This window comes from Podarcis liolepis (genome assembly GCF_965112155.1).
Source record: "Podarcis liolepis genome assembly, chromosome: 17".
NCBI classification, from domain to species: Eukaryota; Metazoa; Chordata; class Lepidosauria; order Squamata; family Lacertidae; genus Podarcis; species Podarcis liolepis.
In genome coordinates, this window is record NC_139571.1 from 12,087,800 (window position 1) to 12,112,059 (window position 24,260).

General features: G+C 42.3%; 3 protein-coding genes and 1 long non-coding RNA gene across 5 annotated transcripts in view; 3 read left to right on the forward strand and 1 right to left on the reverse strand.

Annotated features, from left to right (window-relative positions):
• The window catches only part of LOC310697135, a 74,728-nt gene that overhangs the window by 21,636 nt on the left and 28,832 nt on the right, over positions 1 to 24,260 (reverse strand). The window lies entirely within an intron of this gene.
• LOC310696663 (olfactory receptor 10R2-like) lies at positions 6,012 to 7,034 on the forward strand (the record flags this gene model as incomplete). Its single annotated transcript, XM_083482400.1, has 1 exon — positions 6,012 to 7,034. Exon 1 carries the CDS (start codon positions 6,090 to 6,092, stop codon positions 7,032 to 7,034), a length of 945 nt encoding a protein of 314 aa, XP_083338526.1. The 5' UTR covers positions 6,012 to 6,089.
• LOC310696159 (olfactory receptor 10R2-like) lies at positions 10,903 to 12,273 on the forward strand. The gene has a single exon (XM_083481284.1). The coding sequence runs from the start codon at positions 10,929 to 10,931 to the stop codon at positions 11,871 to 11,873; it is 945 nt and encodes a 314-aa protein (XP_083337410.1). The 5' UTR covers positions 10,903 to 10,928; the 3' UTR covers positions 11,874 to 12,273.
• LOC310696157 (olfactory receptor 10T2-like) lies at positions 14,658 to 16,055 on the forward strand (the record flags this gene model as incomplete). Its single annotated transcript, XM_083481279.1, has 1 exon — positions 14,658 to 16,055. The coding sequence occupies one exon, from the start codon at positions 14,658 to 14,660 to the stop codon at positions 15,600 to 15,602; it is 945 nt and encodes a 314-aa protein (XP_083337405.1). The 3' UTR covers positions 15,603 to 16,055.

Sequence of the window (24,260 nt, forward strand, 5' to 3'; positions counted from 1 at the left end):
TGTTCTTGTTGGGGTCAGTTTGGTGTCCGTTTCTGCTTATCTTTGGTACATAATTATTTCTGCCCTTCCTTGTCCCCAGTAATGGCTATTTTTAAAGAGGGGATCATATATGTTGCATTTTCAAAGGTTGGAATTCATGTAACTGCTGGCTATTTGCAGTTTAGTAGCGCTGCAGAGAGCTTGCTGCGGAGACCATGCATTAAAAAGGGACTCAAAAAATAACTTAAACAAGGTTTTAATAACAAAAACAAAAACTCCTTTTACACTAAAGATAACAACAAACATGACCCAACCACCCACCCATCCCCCAGGGTAATGGGAGAGCTAGGTACTGCTCCTTATATACTATACCTTATATACTATGGGAGAGCTAGGTGCTGCTCCTTATATACTATACTATATTTTGGATCCAAACTACAAGAAACTACAAGAAATACTATATTTTGGATCCAAACTACAAGAAAGAAGATTCCACCTAAACATTAGGAAGAACTTCCTGACAGTAACTGTTCGACAGTGGAATTTGCTGCCAAGGAGTGTGGTGGAGTCTCCTTCTTTGGAGGTCTTTAAGCAGAGGCTTGACAACCATATGTCAGGAGTGCTCTGATGGTGTTTCCTGCTTGGCAGGGGGTTGGACTCGATGGCCCTTGTGGTCTCTTCCATCTCTATGATTCTATGATTCCATGATTCTATACCCAATTGCTGACACAGCTTGATTAACACAACTCAGAAACTCAAAACTATTACGAATTTGGAAGTGGAAGGAAAGAATATACAGAACCCAGTGGAGATTAGGAAGTGTTTTCAGAGGTATTTTAAACAACTTTATACACAGGAGAAGCAGAAAGAAATGGACATTGATCGATTTTTGAAAATAAATGGACTACACAAAATCTCTCAGGAAAAACAGCTAATGTTGAATTACAAAATAACGGATCAGGAGGTGGAAGGGGCCATCCAGAATATGCAATTAGGTAAATCACCAGGACCAGATGGTTTGACTTCAAGATATTACAAATCTTTGAAAGAATGGTTAATACAACCATTGAAGGAAGTCTGCAATGAACTATTGGAAGGAAGACAGGCACCAGAGTCGTGGAAGGAAGCTTACATTACACTTATACCGAAAACAGAGACTGAAAAGACACAGATCAAGAACTACCGCCCCATATCGCTGCTTAATGTGGATTACAATTTTTTTGCAGATATTTTGGCTAAAAGATTAAAAAAGGTGTTAGTAGAAGACATTCATAAGGACCAAGCGGGCTTTCTCCCGGGCAGACATTTGTCTGACAATATGAGGAATATAATTAATATTCTAGAAAAACTACAAGTAAATATCAATACTAAGGCAGTCTTGATATTTGTGGATGCAGAGAAAGCCTTTGACAACATTTCTTGGAGTTTTATGAAGAAGAATTTACAGGGGATGGGGGTAGGTCAAGGATTTGAAAATGGTATAGGTGCAATTTATTCAGAACAAAAGGCAAAATTAATTGTGAACAATGTAGTGACAGAAGAGTTTAAGATTGAGAAAGGGACACGACAAGGTTGCCCAATTTCTCCATTGCTTTTTATATCAGTCCTCGAGGTTTTGTTAAATATGATTAGAAAGGACCAAGAGGTTAAAGGTTTACAAGTGGGAGCTAAACAGTACAAACTGAAAGCATTTACTGATGACTTAGTATTGACTTTACAGGAGCCAGAATCTAGTACTAAAAGGGTATTGGAACTGATTCAAGAATTCGGACAGATAGCAGGTTTTAAGTTGAACAAGATGAAGACTAAGGTTTTAGAGAAAAACTTAACTGTGAATGAGAGAGAGAAGTTTCAGGAGGAGACAGGGCTAATATTGGTTAAGAACGTGAAATATTTAGGGGTTAACATGACTGCCAAAAATGTGAATTTATTTAAGGATAATTATGAAAAATGTTGGATTGAAGTGAAAAAGGACTTAGAAATATGGACAAATTTGAAGTTATCATTGTTAGGCCGAATTGCTGTGATAAAGATGAATGTGTTGCCAAGGATGTTGTTTTTGTTTCAAACATTGCAAATTTTGGATAAGATGGATTGTTTCAAGAAGTGGCAGAAAGATATTTCCAGATTTGTTTGGCAGGGCAAGAAGCCTCAAATAAAATTTAAGATATTAACTGATGCCAAAGAAAGAGGTGGATTTGCCCTGCCAGACCTGAAACTTTATTATGAATCAGCTGCTTTTTGCTGGCTGAGAGAATGGCTGCTTCTTGAAAACACTGACGTGTTGGATTTAGAAGGTTTCAACAATGCATTTGGCTGGCATGCATATTTGTGGTACGATAAGGTAAAAGCACATAAAGTGTTTAAAAATCATATTGTTAGAAAAGCATTGTTTAATGTTTGGATAAGATATAAGGATTTGTTAGAAAAGAAAACCCCAAGATGGTTGTCACCAATGGAAGCGAAGGCACAGAAAAAACTCAATATGGAGGCTAAATGGCCGAAATATTGGGAAATCCTGGAACAAGATGGAGACAGAATAAAATTGCAGAGCTTTGAAAAACAAAGTGCGAGATTGGCTCCATTATTACCAAATAATGGAGGCATACAATTTGGACAAAAAAGTTGGTTTCCAGGTGGAAAAATCTGAATGTATAGTTTAATGTGTTAGTGTTATGTAGTGTCTTTGTATTGTATTGTATTGCCTTTTTTGTGTTGTGTTTAAATTGTTGGAAAAGTAATGAATATTATTTTTTTTAAAAAAAAGATTAACACAACTCAGCAGCACCTGCTATGTTTCACAGCTGCAAGACTGGGTCTCGTTATTTGCCCTGGCCCTGGCCCTTAAAGACATACACAACTTGTGAAGCAATAATAAACCTTCACATTTTAAAGTGACCATTCAACAGTAACCAGACATGAATTAGATTGAGCTAATGAGATCAATAGTGGGTCCAAAAGCGAAGAAGGCTGTTTCTGCTAGAGGAGTCTCTTTATAGCTGGAAGTGTGAGGGCCTGGCTCCCTAGTCCAGCTGGTAAAGTCTTTGTAAGGGAGCAGGCCTTGCACTCCTCACCATAGCCGACGGCGACCCTTGGGTCCTTATCAATTCTAAGATTCTATGGTTCCAACAACAACAATGGGGGAAAAGAACCATTCATGCAATGCTGCTCAAAACGTAGATGCCCAAGACAGCTGTTTACCATATAATATCAACTGTGAGTGACAAAACTTCTCCATATGTGTATTTGGTTATGGGATGGTTGATGCCTGTTAGGCTCAGCATTGCCAAAAGATAGAAAGCTCTACCAAATGGAATAGAAACAGTCTGTTTTTGTCCCCATGCCACTAAGCCCTCTCTGGCATGTTAGATGTTTAGAGAGAGCAATGTCCCATAACCTTCCAAACCAACAATACCGGGATGGGTATCTGGATTTCTAGCGACTAGCAATGGAGATTTTAGCTGCTGCTTAGAACATAAATACAAGAGGTTAGTGGTCAATGGTTGGGTTGTATTGCTTTCTAGAGAAAGTAATGCCAAATCTGGATCCATTGCCAAGGGCTGACCCACAATAATAGGAATTAGATTGAACACTTGGGTCCACAGGTTATTGAGAATGCAGACACTGCCATGAAATCGTTTAGTATCCTCTGCAAAGGAAAAGGGGTTTAGCTTGGATTGTGGAGCATCAGTAATATATAATCTGTGAAAATATTCGGTTTATGTTCATCTCCTTGAACCCTGATTGAAGGAATGGGTTTCCCAAACCTAAACTTGATTGTGCAGTCAGTCTGCAACAGGCCCCAAAATCCCCATTTTTCCTTCCCCAAGGGTCCATTAGCTAACATCCATTAACTTGAGGAGTTGAGCTCATGTATAACAGGAACCCAGCTGTATAAACAAAGCCCTCTCCTTTATCAGTACGTGACGCTTAATGGATGGCCTTGTCAGTTCCGAAGTGGAGACGGGACGGGCAGAGCTGGGGCTTATCTTGTGGGTTGTAAATATCCTGACACCGACACACAGACCTAGCAAGACACCCCCGCACTCGGGGATGGCGCCAGGAGTGCTCTTAGAGTTCGTGACCTTCTTACCCCAAGATAAGGAATACAGGAACAGGAACATCCCTTTATGGTCAAGAGTACAGGAACAGGAACAACTGTTTATGGTCATGGATGTCAACTTACGTGTATAAGCTGACGTGGCTGGATTTCTGGGATGTCAACTTACGTGTATAAGCTGACATGGCTGGATTCCTGGGGAGGGGTCAAGGGGACCAGAAAGGGTATATAAGCTGTGTGTAACTGTTCCTTAAGTGCTCTTGCTGTGAACTGACCATGCAAGTGCCTTTCTGCTGCTCCGGAGAGCAGAAATAAAGAACTCTTCCTCCGAACCAAACTCAATGTCTTTTGACACTTTCCTCCCTCTCCGGGAGCAACGCTCACCCAACCAATCGGTAAAGTCTAATAAGGCTACATGATGTCTTCAGTACCCTTGTGAGATGTTAGGTGTTGTGCTAGCATTGTACTTGTAGATGGAAATTTCCCTGCCTATATGACGATGGGTGTGGCTTACCCCAGAGCCATTTGTCCTGTACGCTAATTTTATTTATTAAACAATATTCACACACCACTTAATCATAAAGACCTAACTGCGCTTTACACAGAAACAATCTGTAATATTCAACATGATAAAATAAAAAAATGGAAAACAAGTAGATGTAACAAAATGTATCGATAAAGAGATGAAGTCAACAGTTTTAGGTAGAAATACATCCAATAAAATTACATGTATTATTAATTATTACATGCAGCTTTTAACAACTCCCTTTGATAATAAGATGGTTGATTTATTTTACGTTTTGAAACACCGTGGAGATAATATCTGGTGGGATTCATAAACTTGTTTACATCATTCCATGCTCAATAAAAACATCATAAAAAGGATATTGTGGCAAATTGCTGTCATTTGGAAGAGCTCCACATCCATCGTGCTTCCTTGTAAGTCTATTGTGGTTTGAGGTTCTGCAGCTTTGATTTGAATTCATTCATTCAGACCTTCAGATGCTCTTATTTTTGCCACTTTGAAGGGATGTAAGAACAATTTCAAAGCACCTGACTCTTTTTTAACTTGGCCACAAGATTCATACTCAATAGCAGAGTTACTGTTTTTCAAACAGAAGGCTCCAGATCCAATATTTTTCCAAAAGGGTATGAGGTAGCAGGACTTAGCAGTACTAGTGAAGACATCAACCTGAGACCCTGGAGAGCTGCTACAATTTGGAATAGACACCAATTGTATGACTCTTTAAAAGGCAGGGTAAGATAGGCATGCTCATCAATAAAATATTCTAGTGGTGTTCAGAGTTATGCCTTGTGAAGCTGTTAATTTTTCAATTGACAGGAATATTGTGAAGCCTCAAACTCTTCAGCTCACTTGCCTCTGTGCTCCTTCCTCAGTTTGTGGGCTGTAGCCAGACATTCAGTCACAGTGGAATTACATCAATTAAAAGAATACAGAATTTTAATCTCTGGTGATGAACTATGCCAAGATGTTGTCTGATTGGTAAAATTTTAGTTCTGTGGAAAATGCAGTTTTGTAAACTGGCTCTAATGCCTCGCTAACTTGGGAGCAGACATTCCCAGGATTCCTTGAAAGGGAGATATCAGACTCTGCAGTGTAGATGTGTTGGTCAAGTGAATGTAATAATATGGCTATGGGGTGACACAACTATTTTGCTGGTTGCACAATTGTTGTGCCACGCTCTATCTACGGAGGCCGGTTTTACCATTGGGGAAATGGAGGCAGCCTTTTCTCAGGCAGCTGTATGGAGTGATGTTTAAAGGTCATAGAATCATTTGTTCTTTAATTTGCTACTTTAATTTGCTAATTTACATTATGCATTTTTACGGTCCTGTTATGCATTTTCTGTTTTTATATTGTAAACCGGCCTGTAATATTCAGTTGAAAGACATAAATTTAATAAATAAGAAAAATGAATAATCATTTTATGAACAAGCCTCTCACCCAGTATTTTTGTATAAAACACCAGCTGACGAGCACTGTTGCAATCTGTAACACCTGTAAAGTTTATTTTCAGGTGCTGCATCAATGGGAAGAGAAAATCAAACAGTGGTGACAGAATTTATCCTTGCTGGATTTTCCAATTTCCCAGAACTGCAGATTCCATTGTTTCTGGTGTTCTCTCTAATTTACCTGGTAACTTTGATGGGAAATATAATCATCATCACTACGATATGTCTTAACCGCAGCCTCCACACCCCCATGTACTTCTTCCTCTCCATCCTCTCCTTCTCAGAAATCTGCTACTCACTTGTCATTATCCCCAATATGCTTGCAAATCTTCTAAGAGAAAAGAAGACCATTTCCTTCATTGGCTGTGCTACTCAGATGTACATTTTCCTGGGCTTTGGATTCACAAATTGTATGCTTCTAGCAGTGATGGGGTATGACCGATATGTCTCCATATGCAAACCTTTACGTTATCAGATTTTGATGAATCAAAGAGTCTGCACCAAGCTGGTGGCTTGTTCAGCAACAACTGGATTTCTTTTTTCCACCTCAGTGACTATAATCATATTTACCTTGCCTTTCTGTGGGCCAAATAAAGCTAAGCACTTCTTTTGTGAAATAGAACCTTTGCTTGAATTAGCCTGCGGCCGAAATTACATAGGTGAAATCGTCATTTTCATTATTTGTGTTTTGGTTATAATTTGTCCATTCCTGTTCATCTTTCTCTCCTACATTTTAATTGCAAACACTGTCTTGAAAATCCCCACAACGGCTGGGAAGCATAAAGCCTTTTCCACTTGTGCCTCCCATCTTATTGTGGTCGTAGTGCACTTTGGGTGTGCTTCCATTATCCATTTCGGGCCCAAAAACAGTTACACGCTAGATCAGACTACTTTTATTTCCGTCTCTTACACAATGGTGACTCCCTTGTTGAACCCCTTGGTGTACAGCCTGAGAAACAAAGATGTTCAAATAGCACTTAAGAAATCCCTTAGTAAAAGCTCCTGCACCCAAAGAATGTGAAAATTGTTATCCACTTTGAAGAGGAATTATGAAAGCCAACAAATACTGTATCTGTAGTTTAATGGAGAAAGAACACCTCAAATAGTATTGTAGCTTTTTCTCATCTTTTTAAAAATTCATCTGTATATGGAATGTTCACTTGGAAAAATGTGGCCTTGCTTTTAGCAGTTACAGACAACTTTGATTTTCTCTTTAGTGCATCACTGGAAAATAAATTGGGTTTTCGGAATTTTCGCATACATTAACCTGTAATCATTCATCCCCGCAACAAAGGATGGCTATTTTTAAGGAGGGAATCTTTTTTCAAAGTTGGAATTCTTGTAACCGAACACACTTAATTTCTGCTCTTTTGCTTTCATGTGATTTGTTCTGACATTTGCTTTCTGTAACGTGTCGGCAAGGACGTAACAATATATTGTATATAAAACGGAGCATTGCAATTTTTTGATATGCATTTATCTTAGCATTCATATTTATATAATTTAAACCTGACGCTTTAATTACTTTCAGAAACATGCCAAAAGAAAGGCTATAACATGTTATTTGCCCATTATTTACTTAGATGTGTAATTTGATATGTAATTTGCAGTGCTATCGTGTCTGAGCGGACCCCTCACCCCCTGATTTTCCTGCATTGGACCACAGGAGGTTGTTGTCCTTCAGCTGGCATTCCAGAATAATGAAGCTGCCAGGCTGATTTTCCTTTTCTCAGAAAATATGCAATATCTGAAGCAAGATCCAGCATGATCCAGTAGTGTGGAAGGGGTGCAATTCTACTTTACGGTGTGGTTGGGAGGGAATAATCTGAATGGTGTCCATTTTTCAGCACCTTTTCTGCACAGAGTCTGAGCAGAGCAAGCAAGCTGTTATCTGGGGAGAATGGGAATGGCAGGCAGTATTGAAAGAAGTTACCGGATTAATTGGTGTGTGTGTGTGTGTCTTTGTGTGTCAAGGAGGAATTCTCCCGTATGCAAAGACAGGCTCTGGTGGATTGAGCTGATGAGACCAATAGTGGGTTCAGTAGCCAAGAAGGCAGTTTCTGCCACAGGAGTCCCTTTATAGCTCGAAGTGTGAGGGCCTTGGCCTTGCCCCCTAGGCCAGCTGGAAAGGCCTTATAAGGGAGTAGGCCCTGTATTTATTTTATGTATGTATTTATGTATTTTAAGAGATCCAGTGTTGTGTATTGGTTAAGAGTTGTGGACTTGTAATCTTGTGAACCGGGTTCGATTCCCCATTCCTCCACATGCAGCTGCTGGGTGACCTTGGGCTAGTCACATTTCTCTGAAGTCTCTCAGCCCCACTCACCTCACAGGGTGTTTGTTATGAGGGAGGAAGGGAAAGGAGAATGTTAGCCGCTTTGAGACTCCTTTGGGTAGTGATAAAGTGGGATATCAAATCCAAACTCCTCCTCCTCTTCCTCCTCTCCTCCTCCTCCTCCTCCTCCTCCTCCTCCTCTTCTTCTTCTATCCTCCCCACAGCCGATGGTGACCCTTGGGTCCCTTACAAATCTTTGATTCTATGATTCCAACAACAACCATGGGGGGGGGGGACCGTTAATGCAATGCAGCTCAAAATGTAGATTCCCAAGACAGGTGTTTACCATATAATATCAACTGTGACTGACAGAATTTCACCATAGGTTTATTTGGGCTATGGGACGGTTGATGCTTGTTAGGCTCAGCATTGCCAAAAGATGGAAAGACCTACCAAATGGAATAGAAACACTGTTTTTGTCTCCCTGCCGCTAAGCCCTCTCTGGCATGTTAGATGTTCAGAGAGCGCAGTTTCCCATAACCTTCCTTAACCAACAATCTTGGGATGGAGATCTGGATTTCCAGTGTGACTAGCAATGGAGATTTTAGCTGCTGCTTAGAACATAAATACAGTGGTACCTCAGGTTAATCATGCGCTGCCGGAGCACAATTTCTGTTCTCATCCTGAAGCAAAGTTCTTAACCTGATACACTATTTCTGGGTTAGCGGACTCTGTAACCTGAAGCTTATGTAACCTGAGGTACCACTGTACAAGAGGATAGTAGTCAATGGTTGGGTTGTATTACTTTCAAGAGAAAGTAATGCCAAATCTGGATCCATTGCTGAGGTTTGACGCACGATAATAGAAATTAGACTGAACACCTGGGTCCAGAAGTCATTTAGAATGCAGATACTGCCATGAAATCATTTAGTATCCTCTGCAAAGGAAAAGGGTCGTAGCTTGCATTATGGAGCATCAGTAAAATATAATCTGTGAAAATATTCAGTTTATGTTCATCTCCTTGAACCCTGATGTCTTCAGTGCCTTGTGAGATGTTAGGCGTTGTGCTAGCATTGTACTTGTAGATGGAAATTTCCCTGCCTATATGACGATGGGTGTGGCTTACCCCAGAGCCATTTGTCCTGTATGCTATTTTTATTTATTAAACAATATTCACACACCACTTAATCATAAAGATCTAACTGCGCTTTACACAGAAACAATCTGTAATATTCATCATGATAAAATAAAAAATGGAAAACAAGTAGATGTAACAAAATGTATCGATATAGAGATGAAGTCAACAGCTTTAGAAAAAAAATACACCCAATAAAATTATATGTATTGTTAATTATTACTTGTAGATTCTAACAACTCCCATTGATAATAAGAAGGTTGATTTATTTTACGTTTTGAAACACCGTGGAGATAATATCTGGTGGGATTCATAAACTTGTTTACATCATTCCATGCTCAATAAAAACATCATAAAAAGGATATTGTGGCAAATTGGTGTCATTTGGAAGAGCTCAACATCCATCGTGCTTCCTTGTAAGTCTATTGTGGTTTGAGGTTCTGCAGCTTTGATTTGAATTCATTCATTCAGCCCTTCAGATGCTCTTGTCCTTGCCACTTTGAAGGGATATAAGAACAATTTCAAAGCACCTGACTCTTTTTTATCTTGGCCACAAGATTCATACTCAATGGCAGAGTTACTGTTTTTCATGCACAATGCTCCATATCCAATATTTTCCGGAAGGGGTATGAGGTAGCTTAGCAGGACTAGTGAAGACATCAACCTGAGACCCTGGAGAGGTGCTACAATTTGGAACAGACACTGACTGCATCACTCTTTAAAAGGCAGCTTAAGATAGGCATGCTCCTCAATAAAATATTCTAGTGGTGTTCAGAGTTATGCCTTGTGATGCTGCTAATTTTTCAATTGACAGGAATATTGTGAAGCCTCAAACTCTTCAGCTCACTTGCCTCTGTGCTCCTTCATCAGTTTGTGGGCTGTAGCCAGACATTCAATCACAGTGGAATTACATCAATTAAAAGAATACAGAATTTTAATCTACAGTGATGAACTATGCCAATATGTTGTCTGATTGCTAAAATTTTAGTTCTGTGGAAAATGCAGTTTTGTAAACTGGCTCTAATGCCTCGCTAACTTGGGAGCAGACATTCCCAGGATTCCTTGAAAGGGAGATATCAGACTCTGCAGTGTAGATGTGTTGGTCAAGTGAATGTAATAATATGGCTATGGGGTGACACAACTATTTTGCTGGTTGCACAATTGTTGTGCCACGCTCTATCTACTGAGGCCGGCTCTACCATTGGGCAAATGGAGACGGCCTTTTCTCAGGCAGCTGTATGGAGTGATGTTTAAAGGTCATAAAATCATTTGTTGTTTAATTTGCTACTTTAATTTGCTAATTTACATTATGCATTTTTACGGTCCTGTTATGCATTTTCTGTTTTTATATTGTAAACTGGCCTGTAATATTCAGTTGAAGGACATAAATTTAATAATCATTTTATGAACAAACCTCTCCCCCAGTATTTTTGTATAAAGCATCAGCGGACGAGCACTGTTGCAATCTGTAACACCTTTAAAGTTTATTTTCAGGTGCTGCATCAATGGGAAGAGAAAATCATACAATGGTGACAGAATTTATCCTTGCTGGATTTTCCAATTTCCCAGAACTGCAGATTCCATTGTTTCTGGTGTTCTCTCTAATTTACCTGATAACTTTGATGGCAAATATAATCATCATCACTACGATATGTCTTAACCGCAGCCTCCACACCCCCATGTACTTCTTCCTCTCCATCCTCTCCTTCTCAGAAATCTGCTACTCACTTGTCATTATCCCCAATATGCTTGCAAATCTTCTAAGAGAAAAGAAGACCATTTCCTTCATTGGCTGTGCTACTCAGATGTACATTTTCCTGGGCTTTGCATTCACAAATTGTTTTCTTCTAGCAGTGATGGGGTATGACCGATATGTCTCCATATGCAAACCTTTACGTTATCAGATTTTGATGAATCAAAGAGTCTGCACCAAGCTGGTGGCTTGTTCAGCAACAACTGGATTTCTTTTTTCCACCTCAGAGACTATAATCATATTTACCTTGCCTTTCTGTGGGCCAAATAAAGTTAAGCACTTCTTTTGTGAAATAGAACCTTTGCTTGAATTAGCCTGCGGCCGAAATTACATAGGTGAAATCGTCATTTTCATTATTTGTGTTTTGGTTATAATTTGTGCATTCCTGTTCATCCTTCTCTCGTACATTTTAATTGCAAACACTGTCTTGAAAATCCCCACAACGGCTGGGAAGCGTAAAGCATTTTCCACTTGTGCCTCCCATCTGATTGTGGTCGTGGTGCACTTTGGGTGTGCTGGCATTATCCATTTCGGGCCCAAAAACAGTTACACGCTAGATCAGACTATTTTTATTTCCGTCTCTTACACAATGGTGACTCCCTTGTTGAACCCCTTGGTGTACAGCCTGAGAAACAAAGATGTTCAAATAGCGCTTAAGAAATCCCTTGGCAAAAGCTCCTGCACCCAAAGAATGTGAAAATTAAGTGTAATCCAGTTTGAAGAGGAATTATGAAAGCCAACAAATACTGTATCTGTAGTTTAATGGACAAACAACACCTCAAATAGTATTGTAGCTTTTTCTCATCTTTTAAAAAATTCATCTGTATATGGAATATTCATTTGGAAAAATGTGGCCTTGTTTTAGCATTTACAAACAACTTTGATTTTCTCTTTAGTGCATCACTGGAAAATAAATTGGGTTTTCGGAATTTTTGCATACATTAACCTGTAATCATTCAGCCCCGCAACAAAGGAAACTTTTCTAAAGATTACTGTTGTTTTCTCCCAAATCCTAGCCCTCATTTTCACTACCAAACATTCATGCCGAATTATTTCAAGCTCATATAGTGCTGAGACTGAAGTGTCAAAATTGTTCCTGTTGAATGGCTGGTACCAGTACATACCCTGGCCGAGGCTCCTCTTGTCTGCCATTTAACCCTCTCTCTTCGTAACTGCTTCCTTCACTGGGAGCTGGCTCATTCATGACACGTCCCTTACAACTCTAAGATTCTATGATTCCAACAACAGCAATGGAAAAAAGAACCATTCATGCAATGCTGCTGAAAATGTAGGTGCCCAAGCCAGGTGTTTACTATATAATATCAACTATATAATACCATATAATATCAACTAAACATATGGAGAAGTGACATAACTTCTATATATGTTTATTTGGGCTATGGGATGGTTGATGCTTGTTAGGCTCAGCATTGCCAAAAGATAGAAAGAGGTACTAAATGGAATAGAAACATTCTGTTTTCGTCTCCCTGCGGCTAAATCCTCTCTGGCATGTTAGGTATTCAGAGAGTGCAATTTCCCATAACCTTCCAAACCAACAATACCGGAATTGGGATCTCGATTTCCAGTGACTAGCAACGGAGATTTTAGCTGCCGTTAAGAAATTAAATACTAGAGGTTAGTGGTGAATGGTTCGGTTGTATTGCTTTCTAGAGAAAGTAATGCCAAATCTGGATCCATTGCCGAGGTTGAATCCACAATAATAGAAATTAGATTGAACACTTGGGTCCAGAAGTCATTGAAAATGCAGATATTGCCATGAAATTATTTAGTATCCTCTGCAAAGGATAAGGGGCTTAGCTTGGATTGTGGAGCATCAGTAATATATAATCTGTGAAAATATTCAGTTTATGATCATCTCCTTGAACCCTGATGTTTTCAGTACCCTTGTGAGATGTTAAGTTTTGTGAGATGGAACTTTCCATGCCTTTTTGACAATGGGTGTGGCTTACCCCAGAGCCATTTGTCCTGTATGCTATTTTTATTTATTAAACAACATTCACACACCACTTAATCAGAGAGACCACACTGCTCTTTACACAGAAAAAATCTGTAATATTCATCATGCTAAAATAAAAAAATTGAAAACAAGTAGACATAATAAAATGTATCGCTATAGAGATGAAGTCAACAGTTTTAGGAAAAAATACACCCAATAAAATTACATGTATTGTTAATTATTACTTGTAGCTTTTAACAACTCCCTTTGATAATAAGATGGTTGATTTATTTTACGTTTTGAAACACCGTAGAGATACTATCTGGTGGGATTCATAAACTTGTTTACATCATTCCATGCTCAATAAAAACATCATAAAAAGGATATTGTGGCAAATTGGTGTCATTTGGAAGAGCTCAACATCCATAGTGCTTCCTTGTAAGTCTATTGTGGTTTGAGGTTCTGCAGCTTTGATTTGAATTCATTCATTGAGCCCTTCAGATGCTCTTGTTTTTGCCAATTTAAAGGGAAATAAGAACAATTTCAAAGCACCTGACTCTTTTTTATCTTGGCCACAAGATTCATACTCAATGGCAGAGTTACTGTTTTCCATACAGAAGGCTCCAGATCCAATATTTTTCCAAAAGGGTATGAGGTAGCTTAGCAGGACTAGTGAAGACATCAACCTGAGACCCTGGAGAGGTGCTACAATTTGGAACAGACACTGACTGCATGACTCTATGAAGGGCAGCTTAAGATAGGCATGCTCCTCAGTTTTCTAGTGGTGTTCAGAGTTATGCCTTGTGATGCTGTTAATTTTTCAATTGACAGGAATATTGTGAAGCCTCAAACTCTTCAGCTCACTTGCCTCTGTGCTCCTTCCTCAGTTTGTGGGCTGTAGCCAGACATTCATCCACAGTGGAATTACATCAATTAAAAGAATACAGAATTTTAATCTATGGTGATGAACTATGCCAAGATGTTGTATGATTGGTAAAATTTTAGTTCGATGGAAAATACAGTTTTGTAAACTGGCTCTATTGCCTCACTCACTTGGGAGCAGACATTCCCAGGATTCCTCGAAAGGGAGATATCAGACATTCAACTCTGCAGTGTAGACTTGTTGGTCAAGTGAATGTAATAATTGGTCTAACGGGTGACACAATTAGGTTGCTGGTTGCTCAACTGTTGTGCTAGGCTCTGTCTACTGCTCTACCATTGGGCAAATGGAGGCAGCCTTTTCTCAGGCAGCTGTATGGAGTGATGTTTAAGGCACATCTAATGGCTTTTTTATTTTGTTATTATTGCATTTTTACGATCACTTTATGCATTTTTTGTTTTTATGTTGCAAAGTGGCCTGTGATAGTCAACTGAAGGACAGTACATATATTTAATAAAGAGCAAAAAATTAAAAAATCATTTTGTGAACAAGCCTCTCCCCAAGTATTTTTGTATTAAGCATCAGCTGACGAACACTGTTGAAATCTGTAATACGTTTAAAGTTTATTTTCAGATGCTGCATCAATGGGAAGAGAAAATCAAACAGTGGTGACAGAATTTATCCTTTCTGGGTTTTCCAATTTCCCAGAACTGCAGATTCCATTGTTTCTGGTGTTCTCTCTAATTTACCTGCTAACTTTGTTCGCAAATATAATCATCATCACTGCGATACGGCTTGACCGCAGCCTCCACATCCCCATGTACTTCTTCCTCTCCATCCTCTCCTTCTCAGAAATCTGCTACTCACTCGTCATTATCCCCAATATGCTTGCAAATCTTCTAAGAGAGAAGAAGACCATTTCCTTCATGGGCTGTGCTACTCAGATGTGCATTTTCCTGGGCTTTGGGTGCACTGATTGTATGCTTCTAGCAGTGATGGGGTATGACCGATATGTCTCCATATGCAAACCTTTACGTTATCAGATTCTGATGAATCAAAGACTCTGTACCAAGCTGGTGGCTTGTTCAGTATCACTTGCATTTATTTTTTCTACATCAGAGACCATTATCATATTTACCTTGCCTTTCTGTGGGCCAAATAAAGTTAAGCATTTTTTTTGCGATATGGCACCTTTGCTTCAATTAGCCTGCGGCCGAAACTACATCGGAGAAATTGTCATTTTCATTCTATGTGTTTTGGTTGTATTTTGCTCATTCCTGTTCATCCTTCTCTCATACTTTTTAATTGCAAACACTGTCTTGAAAATTCCCACAACGGCTGGGAAGCGTAAAGCCTTTTCCACTTGTGCCTCCCATCTTATCGTGGTCGTAGTGCACTTTGGTTGTGCTTCCATTATCTATTTAAGGCCCAAATCCAGATACACACTAGATGAGGACACTTTTATTTCTGTCTCTTACACAATGGTGACTCCCTTGTTGAACCCCTTGGTGTACAGCCTGAGAAACAAAGATGTCCAAATAGCGCTTAAGAAATCGCTTGGCAAAAGCTCCTGCACCCAAAGAATGTGAAAATTGTTATCCACTTTGAAGAGGAATTATGAAAGCCAACAAATACTGTATCTGTAGTTTAATGGACAAAGAACACCTCAAATAGTATTGTAGCTTTTTCTCATCTTTTTAAAAATTCATCTGTATATGGAATATTCATTTGGAAAAATGTGGCCTTGTTTTAGCATTTACAAACAACTTTGATTTTCTCTTTAGTGCATCACTGGAAAATAAATTGGGTTTTCGGAATTTTCGCATACATTAACCTGTAATCATTCAGCCCCGCAACAAAGGAAACGTTTCTAAAAATTACTATTGTTTTCTCCCAAATCCTAGCCCTCATTTTTACTACCAAACATTCATGCAGAACTATTTCAAGCTCATATAGTGCTGAGACTGAAGTGTGAAAATTGTTCTTGTTGGGGTCAGGTTGGTGTCCATTTCTGCTTATCTTTGGTACGTAATTATTTCTGCCCTTCCTTGTCCCTAGTAATGGCTATTTTTAAAGAGGGGATCATATATGTTGCGTTTTCAAAGGGTGGAATTCATGTAACCAGACACACTTAATTTCTGCTCTTTTGCTTTCATGTAATTTGTTTTTTTTAATAGATATTTATTAAAATTTCAGAAATTATATACAAAAAACAAACTAAACACAGACAAAAAAAACAAGTATAATTTCCATCCCTTATTTTCTTATCCTTACTTCGCTGACCTCCTCCTACCTCCCCTTTCTGTATTCCAATTTCAAAATATTTATTCAGCAAGTCCTCTCCCTTAATTTCATTTAGTTTTAACCATTCCTTTCTTTTAACTTAAACATTACTGCTATAAACCACTTAGCTTCTAAACCATCATCATTCTAACATTTATTAATTTTGCCGTGTTTCTCAACCCTTTCTTCATCTTTGGTAACCTTATTTTCATTTGGTTTAGATCATTTAAAAAAGAAAAATCCAGTTTTACCTTATCCAAACTTAATCATCGAACTCATACCTCAGTTCATATTCTTAAAACATTTTTTCTAAGGTCGACCAAGGTTCCCCTCCACGAATTTCCCAGTTTACATAGCAATAATATAAGAAAATGAAACTAACAAAATAAATTATAATTATGAACCCTTTGGATTCCCAAACTCCTCCCCCCCTTCCCGGTTTCAGCCCCCAAAAATGTCCATCAGTCTTAATCTATTATCAGCCTGGAGATCTCACGTCCGAGGCACTGGATTGTCTTTCAGTTCCTCTCTGCCGGTCTTTTTGATAGACCTTAATATTAAACACCGAATCTTGGAGAGGCTCTGGCCCAACAGGATCCATGTTCTTTCCGGCTAGGCCTCCATACTTAGAAATAGAGCCATTGGGGTGTTCAATTTCTTCTTTCTTGCTCCTTTCCAATCCAAAAGTCCCCAAAGCTCTAACCTCCATCTTAACCACATTTGTAATCCTTAGGTCTTCTGATCTCCACATAAGAAGATCTCTCAATTTCTCCATCTCCAATTCAGGCCGTGCTTTCCACATCAGATTTTTGTATTCCTTTATTGCCGTCATGCCAGGCCTCAAAGTAGAACTCTCTTTTAACATCTGCACCCCAGCTCCTCCTTCCTTTCCTTCAGGGGCGACATATGTCTCCTTCTCCATATTCTCAACACTCTCGGATTTCTCTGTTTGTCCAATTAAATAGGCTCCTTGTTCCCAGTCCTTATCCAGTCCAAGAGTGTTATTTACTGTTGAGTCCACAGTTGAAAAATTTGTAGCCATAACATTGTATTGACCTTGTAGCTTTCCCAAGAGAACAAATGCTCTATCCAATTCTGCCTGGATTTTTCCTCCTCCAGCCATTTCTGTAATATTGCTAGATCCCTCTAGGGGGATTTTAGTTCCTTAGTATTCTTTTCAGCTCGAGTCCGGAAATCCAGTTATTTTGTAACAGCCCTTCTTTATTGTCAACAAATTGTAACAAATTATAACCAATGTAGCCGGCAAAAACAACCAAAAACAAAGATTTCTTTCTCTGTCTTGACAGCTGACTTGACAGCTGTCAAGCACTTCAATACTTCATCATCAGGCTCTCTCTTGGGGCGATCCCAGGTCCGGGGGGGGTGGAACTTCAACTCTCAAAAGTTAGTTCTTAATCCTCCAGTAAAATTTTTATAATGTCAAACCGTGAAATTAAAGTCTTATACAAAAGAGAAGAAAGAAAAAGAATTTTTACGACCTTAGGTAGCAGGTCCTTTGCTTTATAATGTTTACAAAGAGGGGGGGGCGGACTTCCTTTTTAACCCTTCCCCGCTCGTTCCTGATTCAAACAAATTCTTCCTTTAGAGCCCAAATTTCCATGTTACTCACGGGTTGTTACTTTGAAATCCAATTGTTCAAAAGAAGAAGTCAGCGCTCTCTGACAATGGCTTGCGGCATCACTCCACAGAAGGAGAGGAGGTACTCTCAGCACCGCGCCGCACCCCGACCCCGTTCTGGAGCCTTTAAAAAGGCTCCTTCGCAGATCGGGGGGGCGCAAATGGTGCCCGCCGAGTCACCACGTTCACAGGCTTCTCCACCTGTGATTTTTTTAGGGTCCCCGCTTCGCCGCAGCAGAAAGACCCGATCCTGCAGAGCCGATTCCCTCCGGAGCTCGGAGGGAATCCGCCATTAGTCGCTGGCGCTAACCGGAAGTCCCCTGCTTTCATGTGATTTGTTCTGACATTTGCTTTCTGTAACGTGTCGGCAAGTACGTAACAATATATTGTATATAAAATGGAGCGTTGCAATTTTTTCATATGCATTTATCTTAGCATTCATATTTATATAATTTAAACCTGACGCTTTAATTACTTTCAGAAACATGCCAAAAGAAAGGCGATAACATTTTATTTGCCCATTACTTAATTAGATGTGTAATTTGATATGTAATTTGCAGTACTATCATGTCTGAGTGGTCCCCTCACCCCCTGATTTTCCTGCATTGGACCACAGGAGGTTTTTGTCCTTCAGCTGGCATTCCAGAATAATGAAGCTGCCAGGCTGATTTTCCTTTTCTCAGAAAATATGCAATATCTGAAGCAAGATCCAGCATGATCCAGTAGTGTGGAAGGGGTGCAATTCTACTGTATGGTGTGGTTGGGAGGGAATAATCTGAATGGTGTCCATTTTTCAGCACCTTTTCTGCACAGAGTCTGAGCAGAGCAAGCAAGCTGTTATCTGGTGAGAATGGGAATGGCAGGCAGTATTGAAAGAAGTTACCGGATGTGATGGGATGATGAGCTGCTTGTGCGTAAAAGCGTAGTCCCTCAGAGTCTGTGCAAGTTCACAAACCTCTGTCTGTGACGGAGCCCCTCAGACATGGCTGCTCTAGTCACTTGCAGATTCCGACAGTGGTTGCTTTCGGAATCGTTTCCAGCATAAAAGCTCCTTAACGGAAACACGTCTTCTGGACTCGCGGCGTGACAGTTTCCGGCGAGGAGTGGGTCTCCCTATGGGAGGTTCAGATACCTCTCCACTGTTCTCGCTGGACGTGTCCCTGAGCCCTTCCTCTTGCTCACTTTCCCTCAGAGACCCACCTCTCCCCCTGCTGGTTCCTGCTTCAGCTGCTGAGTCTCTCCCAGCCTAAGTGAGCCCTTCCACCAGAGACCCACCTCTCCCCTTGCTGGTGCCTGCTTCCGCTGCTGAGTCTCTCCCAGCCTCTGTGAGCCCTTCCACCACCTGTTCCTCCGATGGCAGTTCCCTGACATCCACCTCCCCTCCAGGGCCCCCTTCACCCCCTCCCGTTCCCTCTCCTCTGGGCGGTGAGGAGGTAAAACCCCGAAACGAATCCTCTTCATCTTCAGACGTCTCGAACATTTCCCTCCATCGGTCGCCGTTCCGGCTCGCTGAATCCTCCTCCTCCTCGGAATCTGTGAACCCCTCCAACTCCTCTTCTTCGTCGGTGGTGGCAAAGTATTCCCTCCGGAACCTCGCTACAGGCTGAGGTTTACGTGGGAACCTCTGATGAAAAGTTTCTATTAAAACCTCGTCATTGACATCCTCTGCCATGACCCAGGTGTTTTCCGACTCCAGTTCCCCTTCCCACATTACCAAATACTCTACTTGATCTCCCTTCCACCTGGAATCGAGGATCTCCGCTACATGGTAGCTGTGTTCCCTTTCCTCCATTGCTGGTCCCCGATTGACCCTCCCTTCTCTGTCCCCTTTATACGGTGACAGCAACGACCTGTGGAAAACTGGGTGCAGCTTCATGTGGTTCGGTAACCGGAGTCTGAAAGCCACTGGGTTGACCTGTTGCGTGACTTCAAATGGACCCAATCTTTTGGGTCTTAACTTCTTACAACCCCCTTTGAATGGTAACCCTTGGGTTGACAGCCACACCTGGTCCCCCACCCTAATGGTTTCACCTTCTCTTCTGTTTTTGTCTGCCTGCCTCTTATATTCCTCCTTGGCCCTGTCTAAGTTCAGTTGGAGCTGACGATGGATCGCTTCCATTTCTTCTACGAACTGTTCGGCAGCTGGAACGCTCCATCTCTCCCCTTCCCCCCTGGGAAAGCCCTGGGATGGCACCTGTAATTAGCCAAAAAGGGGCTCATCCCTGTGGACACGTTCTCCGCATTGTTGTAGGCAAATTCCGCCAACGCCAGCTTCGCCACCCAATCATTCTCTCTGTCATTGACATAATACCTCAAATATTGCTGGAGGATGCCATTGGCTCTTTCCGCCTGCCCGTTGGTTTCAGGATGCTGGGCAGTTGAAAAATTGACCTCTACATGCAGCAAGCTCATGAGCTTCCTCCAGAACCTGGAAGTAAATTGTTTCCCTCGGTCTGAGACCACCCTCAAGGGGGCGCCATGCAACCTAAACACATTTTCTACAAACAATTTAGCTGTTTCTTCTGCCGTGACAGCATGTGAGCAGGCTATAAAGTGGGCCATTTTGGTTAACAGGTCTACCACAACCATGATGGCTGTTTTCCCTCTGGCCTTTGGCAGATCAGTCATGAAATCTATTGCCACTGCTTCCCATGGTCTTTCAGGTGTGGGTAGCGGTTCTAATAACCCTGCCGGCGCCCGCCTCTCCCCTTTGGCTCGTTGGCATTGGTCACAACCTCTCACATACTCCCGCACATCTTCTCTGACCTTGGGCCACCAAAATTCCCTGGTAACCAGCCACATGGTTTTGTGTTGCCCAAAATGCCCTGCTATGGGGCTATCGTGCAACTGCTTGAGTACCTTTCCCCTCAACTCTCCTTCAGGTATATATAACGCTCCCTTGTAATACAACGCCCCGTTTCTCTCCTCAAAACCTCCGGGTTTATCTCCCTCCCTCCTGAGACCCCTGAGTTTGTCCTGGGCATATTCATCATTCTCCGTTCCCTCTACCAGTTCTCTTTGCCCCACCAATGCCGCCCCACACACCCAGCGGTCCTCTGGAATGACATGTCTTTCTTCGGGTGCTCCCTCCCCCTCCAAATATTCAGGTTTGCGTGAGAGAGCGTCCGCCCTAATGTTCTCTGGGCCTGGCACGTAACAAATCTCAAAGTTAAATTTGGAGAACTCCTGAGCCCATCTCAACTGCCGTTGGTTGAGCACTCGTGCCGTTCTCCAATACTCTAGGTTCTTGTGGTCAGTGCACACTTGCACCTTGTGTTGTGCGCCAATTAGCAGGTGCCTCCATCTCCGGAAAGCCTCATGAATGGCAAGTAGTTCTCGGTCATACACCGTGTAGTTCCTCTCGGATTTGTTCAGCTTTCGCGAAAAAAAGGCACACGGTCTCCACTCTGACTCCTCCTTTCCTGGCTGCAGAAGAAGCACTGCCCCTATGGCTCTGTCTGATGCGTCTGTTTCGACTCTCATCTTCTTTTGTAAATCCACATGCAGAAGTTGTTCTTCAGAGGCGAAGGCCCTTTTTAGTTCCTCAAATGCTCGCTCCACCTCCTCAGTCCAAACAAATTTCTTCTTACTGCTGAGACAGTCCGTAATGGGCGCCGTCAGGTGCGCAAAATTTCGGATGAACTTACGATAAAAGTTCCCAAACCCTAGGAACCTCTGCACATCCTTCTTTGTTTTGGGTGTTTTCCATTCCAGCACTGCCTGGACCTTTCCGGGATCCATGGCCAATCCCTTGTCTGACAGGCGGTACCCCAGGAATTCCACCTCCTTGGTATGAAACTGACACTTCTCCAGTTTCACCCACAGCCGGTTGGCTTGCAGCCTGCTCAACACTTCTCTGACGTCTCTCACATGCTGCTCCTCATTCTCAGAATACACCAATACGTCATCTAGGAAGGCCACGCAATTCTTGTAAAGCAAAGACCCCAGTACGTGGTTCATATACGATTGGAAGCACGCCGAGCCTGCTTGTAGACCGAAGGGCATTACTAAATATTCAAATGCCCCCAAAGGGGTGAACATGGTGGTTTTCCATTCATCCCCTTTTCTTATACGTATCAGGTTGTACGCCCCCCTTAGGTCCAGCTTTGTAAAAATCTTTCCCTTCCGCACCCTGGTCAAAATGTCGTCAATCCTAGGCATAGGGAAGGCCACTGGTTCTGACACTGCGTTTAAAGCCCTGAAGTCACACACAAGTCTCGGCTTGTCCGTGTTTTTTTTATCCACAAAAAACACTGGGCTACCTCCCACCGCTCTTGACTCTCTGATGAAACCTCTCTTCAGGTTCTTGTCAATGAACTCTCTTAGCTCCTGCATCTCTCTGTCTGACATGGCATACAACTTGCCTACAGGGAGCTGTGCCCCAGGGAGTAAATTGATTTGACAATCAAAGGGTCTATGCGGGGGTAGTTGGTCAGCTTCCCTTTCGCTGAACACGTCGCTGAGATCTGCGTATTGTCGTGGTACCTTCACTTTCTCCATTACTTCCGTCCCTGCTAGGGTAGCTTGGGCTCCTGCTGAACCCTTTCCCTCCTTGCAGTGTTCTAAGCAATGTGCGGAACCAAAGGAAACCACTCTCTGATGCCAGCCCACCAGCGGATCATGTAACACCAGCCAGCTCATCCCCAAAATAATGGGAGCCCCTCCCAAGGTGGCCACATTAAACGCTATCAGTTCTGTGTGCCTTGCCACCTTCATTATCATTGGGACAGTCTGCAAGCTGACTTCTCCTCCCAACAGCTCCCTGCCATCGATCGTGGTCACCTGCAGGGGGTTGCTTAAAGGGATCGTCTGTATCTGGTGTTCAGCTGCAAACTCTTTGCTCATGAAATTGCAGGAGCTGCCTGAGTCCAACAGCACCTTTATCTTTAGAGGGTATCCGTTTTGCAGCTCTAGTGATACTTCTATCACTAGGGCAGGTTTAGGAGGTTCTGGCGTGGGCACTTTCACTGCTCTTTGGCCTGGCTGCTGTGCCCCGATGGTGGCAGCCAGGTGTTGGCTTTTACTTGCTCCGGTATTTCCTCCACTCCTCCCTCAACAGCTCCCACCATCCCTTGCCATTCTTTCCTCTGGGGGCAGACTCTGGCAAAGTGACCTGGCTGTTGGCAGAGATAGCATTTCCGGGCGCCTTTCCCCTCCTTCTTTCCCCCCTCACTGGGCTTTGAAACTGTGCGCGCGCGCGCTCTTCCGATTTCCATCGGCTCTGCCGGCGGGAAAGCTGGCTCTGGAATGTCTGGAATGCGAAACTCCTTCCAACGTTCCCCCTTCCCTTCCCGCCTCTCCAAGGCTCTCGCTTCCTGGCGCGCTCCTATGGTCAGCGCAGATTTGGTCAGCTGATCCATAGAAACCGCCCTGGGACTCCAGGAAAGTTCGTCTTTCACAGCCGAAGCAAGGCCTTCTTCAAATAGCATTTGAATGGGTTCCGCCGATAAGTCCCACCCCAATCTGTGAACCAGCATGGTGAACTCAGTCCAGTACTCACGGACAGATCGGCTCCCCTGCTTGCAAGCCATTAGCTGTCTGCGCACCACTCCCTGCTCAATATCGCTGGAAAACATGAGATCCATTGCACGAAAGAACTTCATTGTGGTCCTTTAGGACGTCATTATTCGTTGCCATCAGGGGTCTAACCCAGTCCCTCGCCCCCCTTTCAAGATGCCCAATCACAAAAGCCACTTGCGATTCCTCGTCAGGGAATTCATCAAACTGCACATTGAGGGCATATTGCATCTCTGTTCTAAAGGCATGGTAGTCCTTGGGGTCCCCCCAAACTTCTGCACCAATCCTGGTACCTTTGTGGTGAACTGGGTGGCTTTCCCCTTCTTGTCTGCATCCTGAGCCCTTCTCTCCTCAAGCCTCGCCGTCTGCAGCGCCAGTTGGATCTCCAACGCCCGGTACCTTTCTTCCAAGCTTGGACCAGCTCCAACTCCTGCTTCTCCGGTTCCGGCTGGGTCACTCATGATGCCTTCTCCTGCACAAACAGGTTACAAGTCTGTCGGAATGCTGTGATGGGATGATGAGCTGCTTGTGCGTAAAAGCGTAGTCCCTCAGAGTCTGTGCAAGATCACAAACCTCTGTCTGTGACGGAGCCCCTCAGACATGGCTGCTCTAGTCACTTGCAGATTCCGACAGTGGTTGCTTTCGGAATCATTTCCAGCATAAAAGCTCCTTAACGGAAACACGTCTTCTGGACTCGCGGCGTGACAGTTTCCGGCGAGGAGTGGGTCTCCCTATGGGAGGTTCAGATACCTCCCCACTGTTCTCGCTGGACGTGTCCCTGAGCCCTTCCTCTTGCTCACTTTCCCTCA

Coding starts and splice junctions, on each gene's coding strand:
- LOC310696159 (XM_083481284.1), top strand. CDS start 10,929: ATGGGAAGAGAAAATCATACAATGGTGACAGAATTTATCCTTGCTGGA.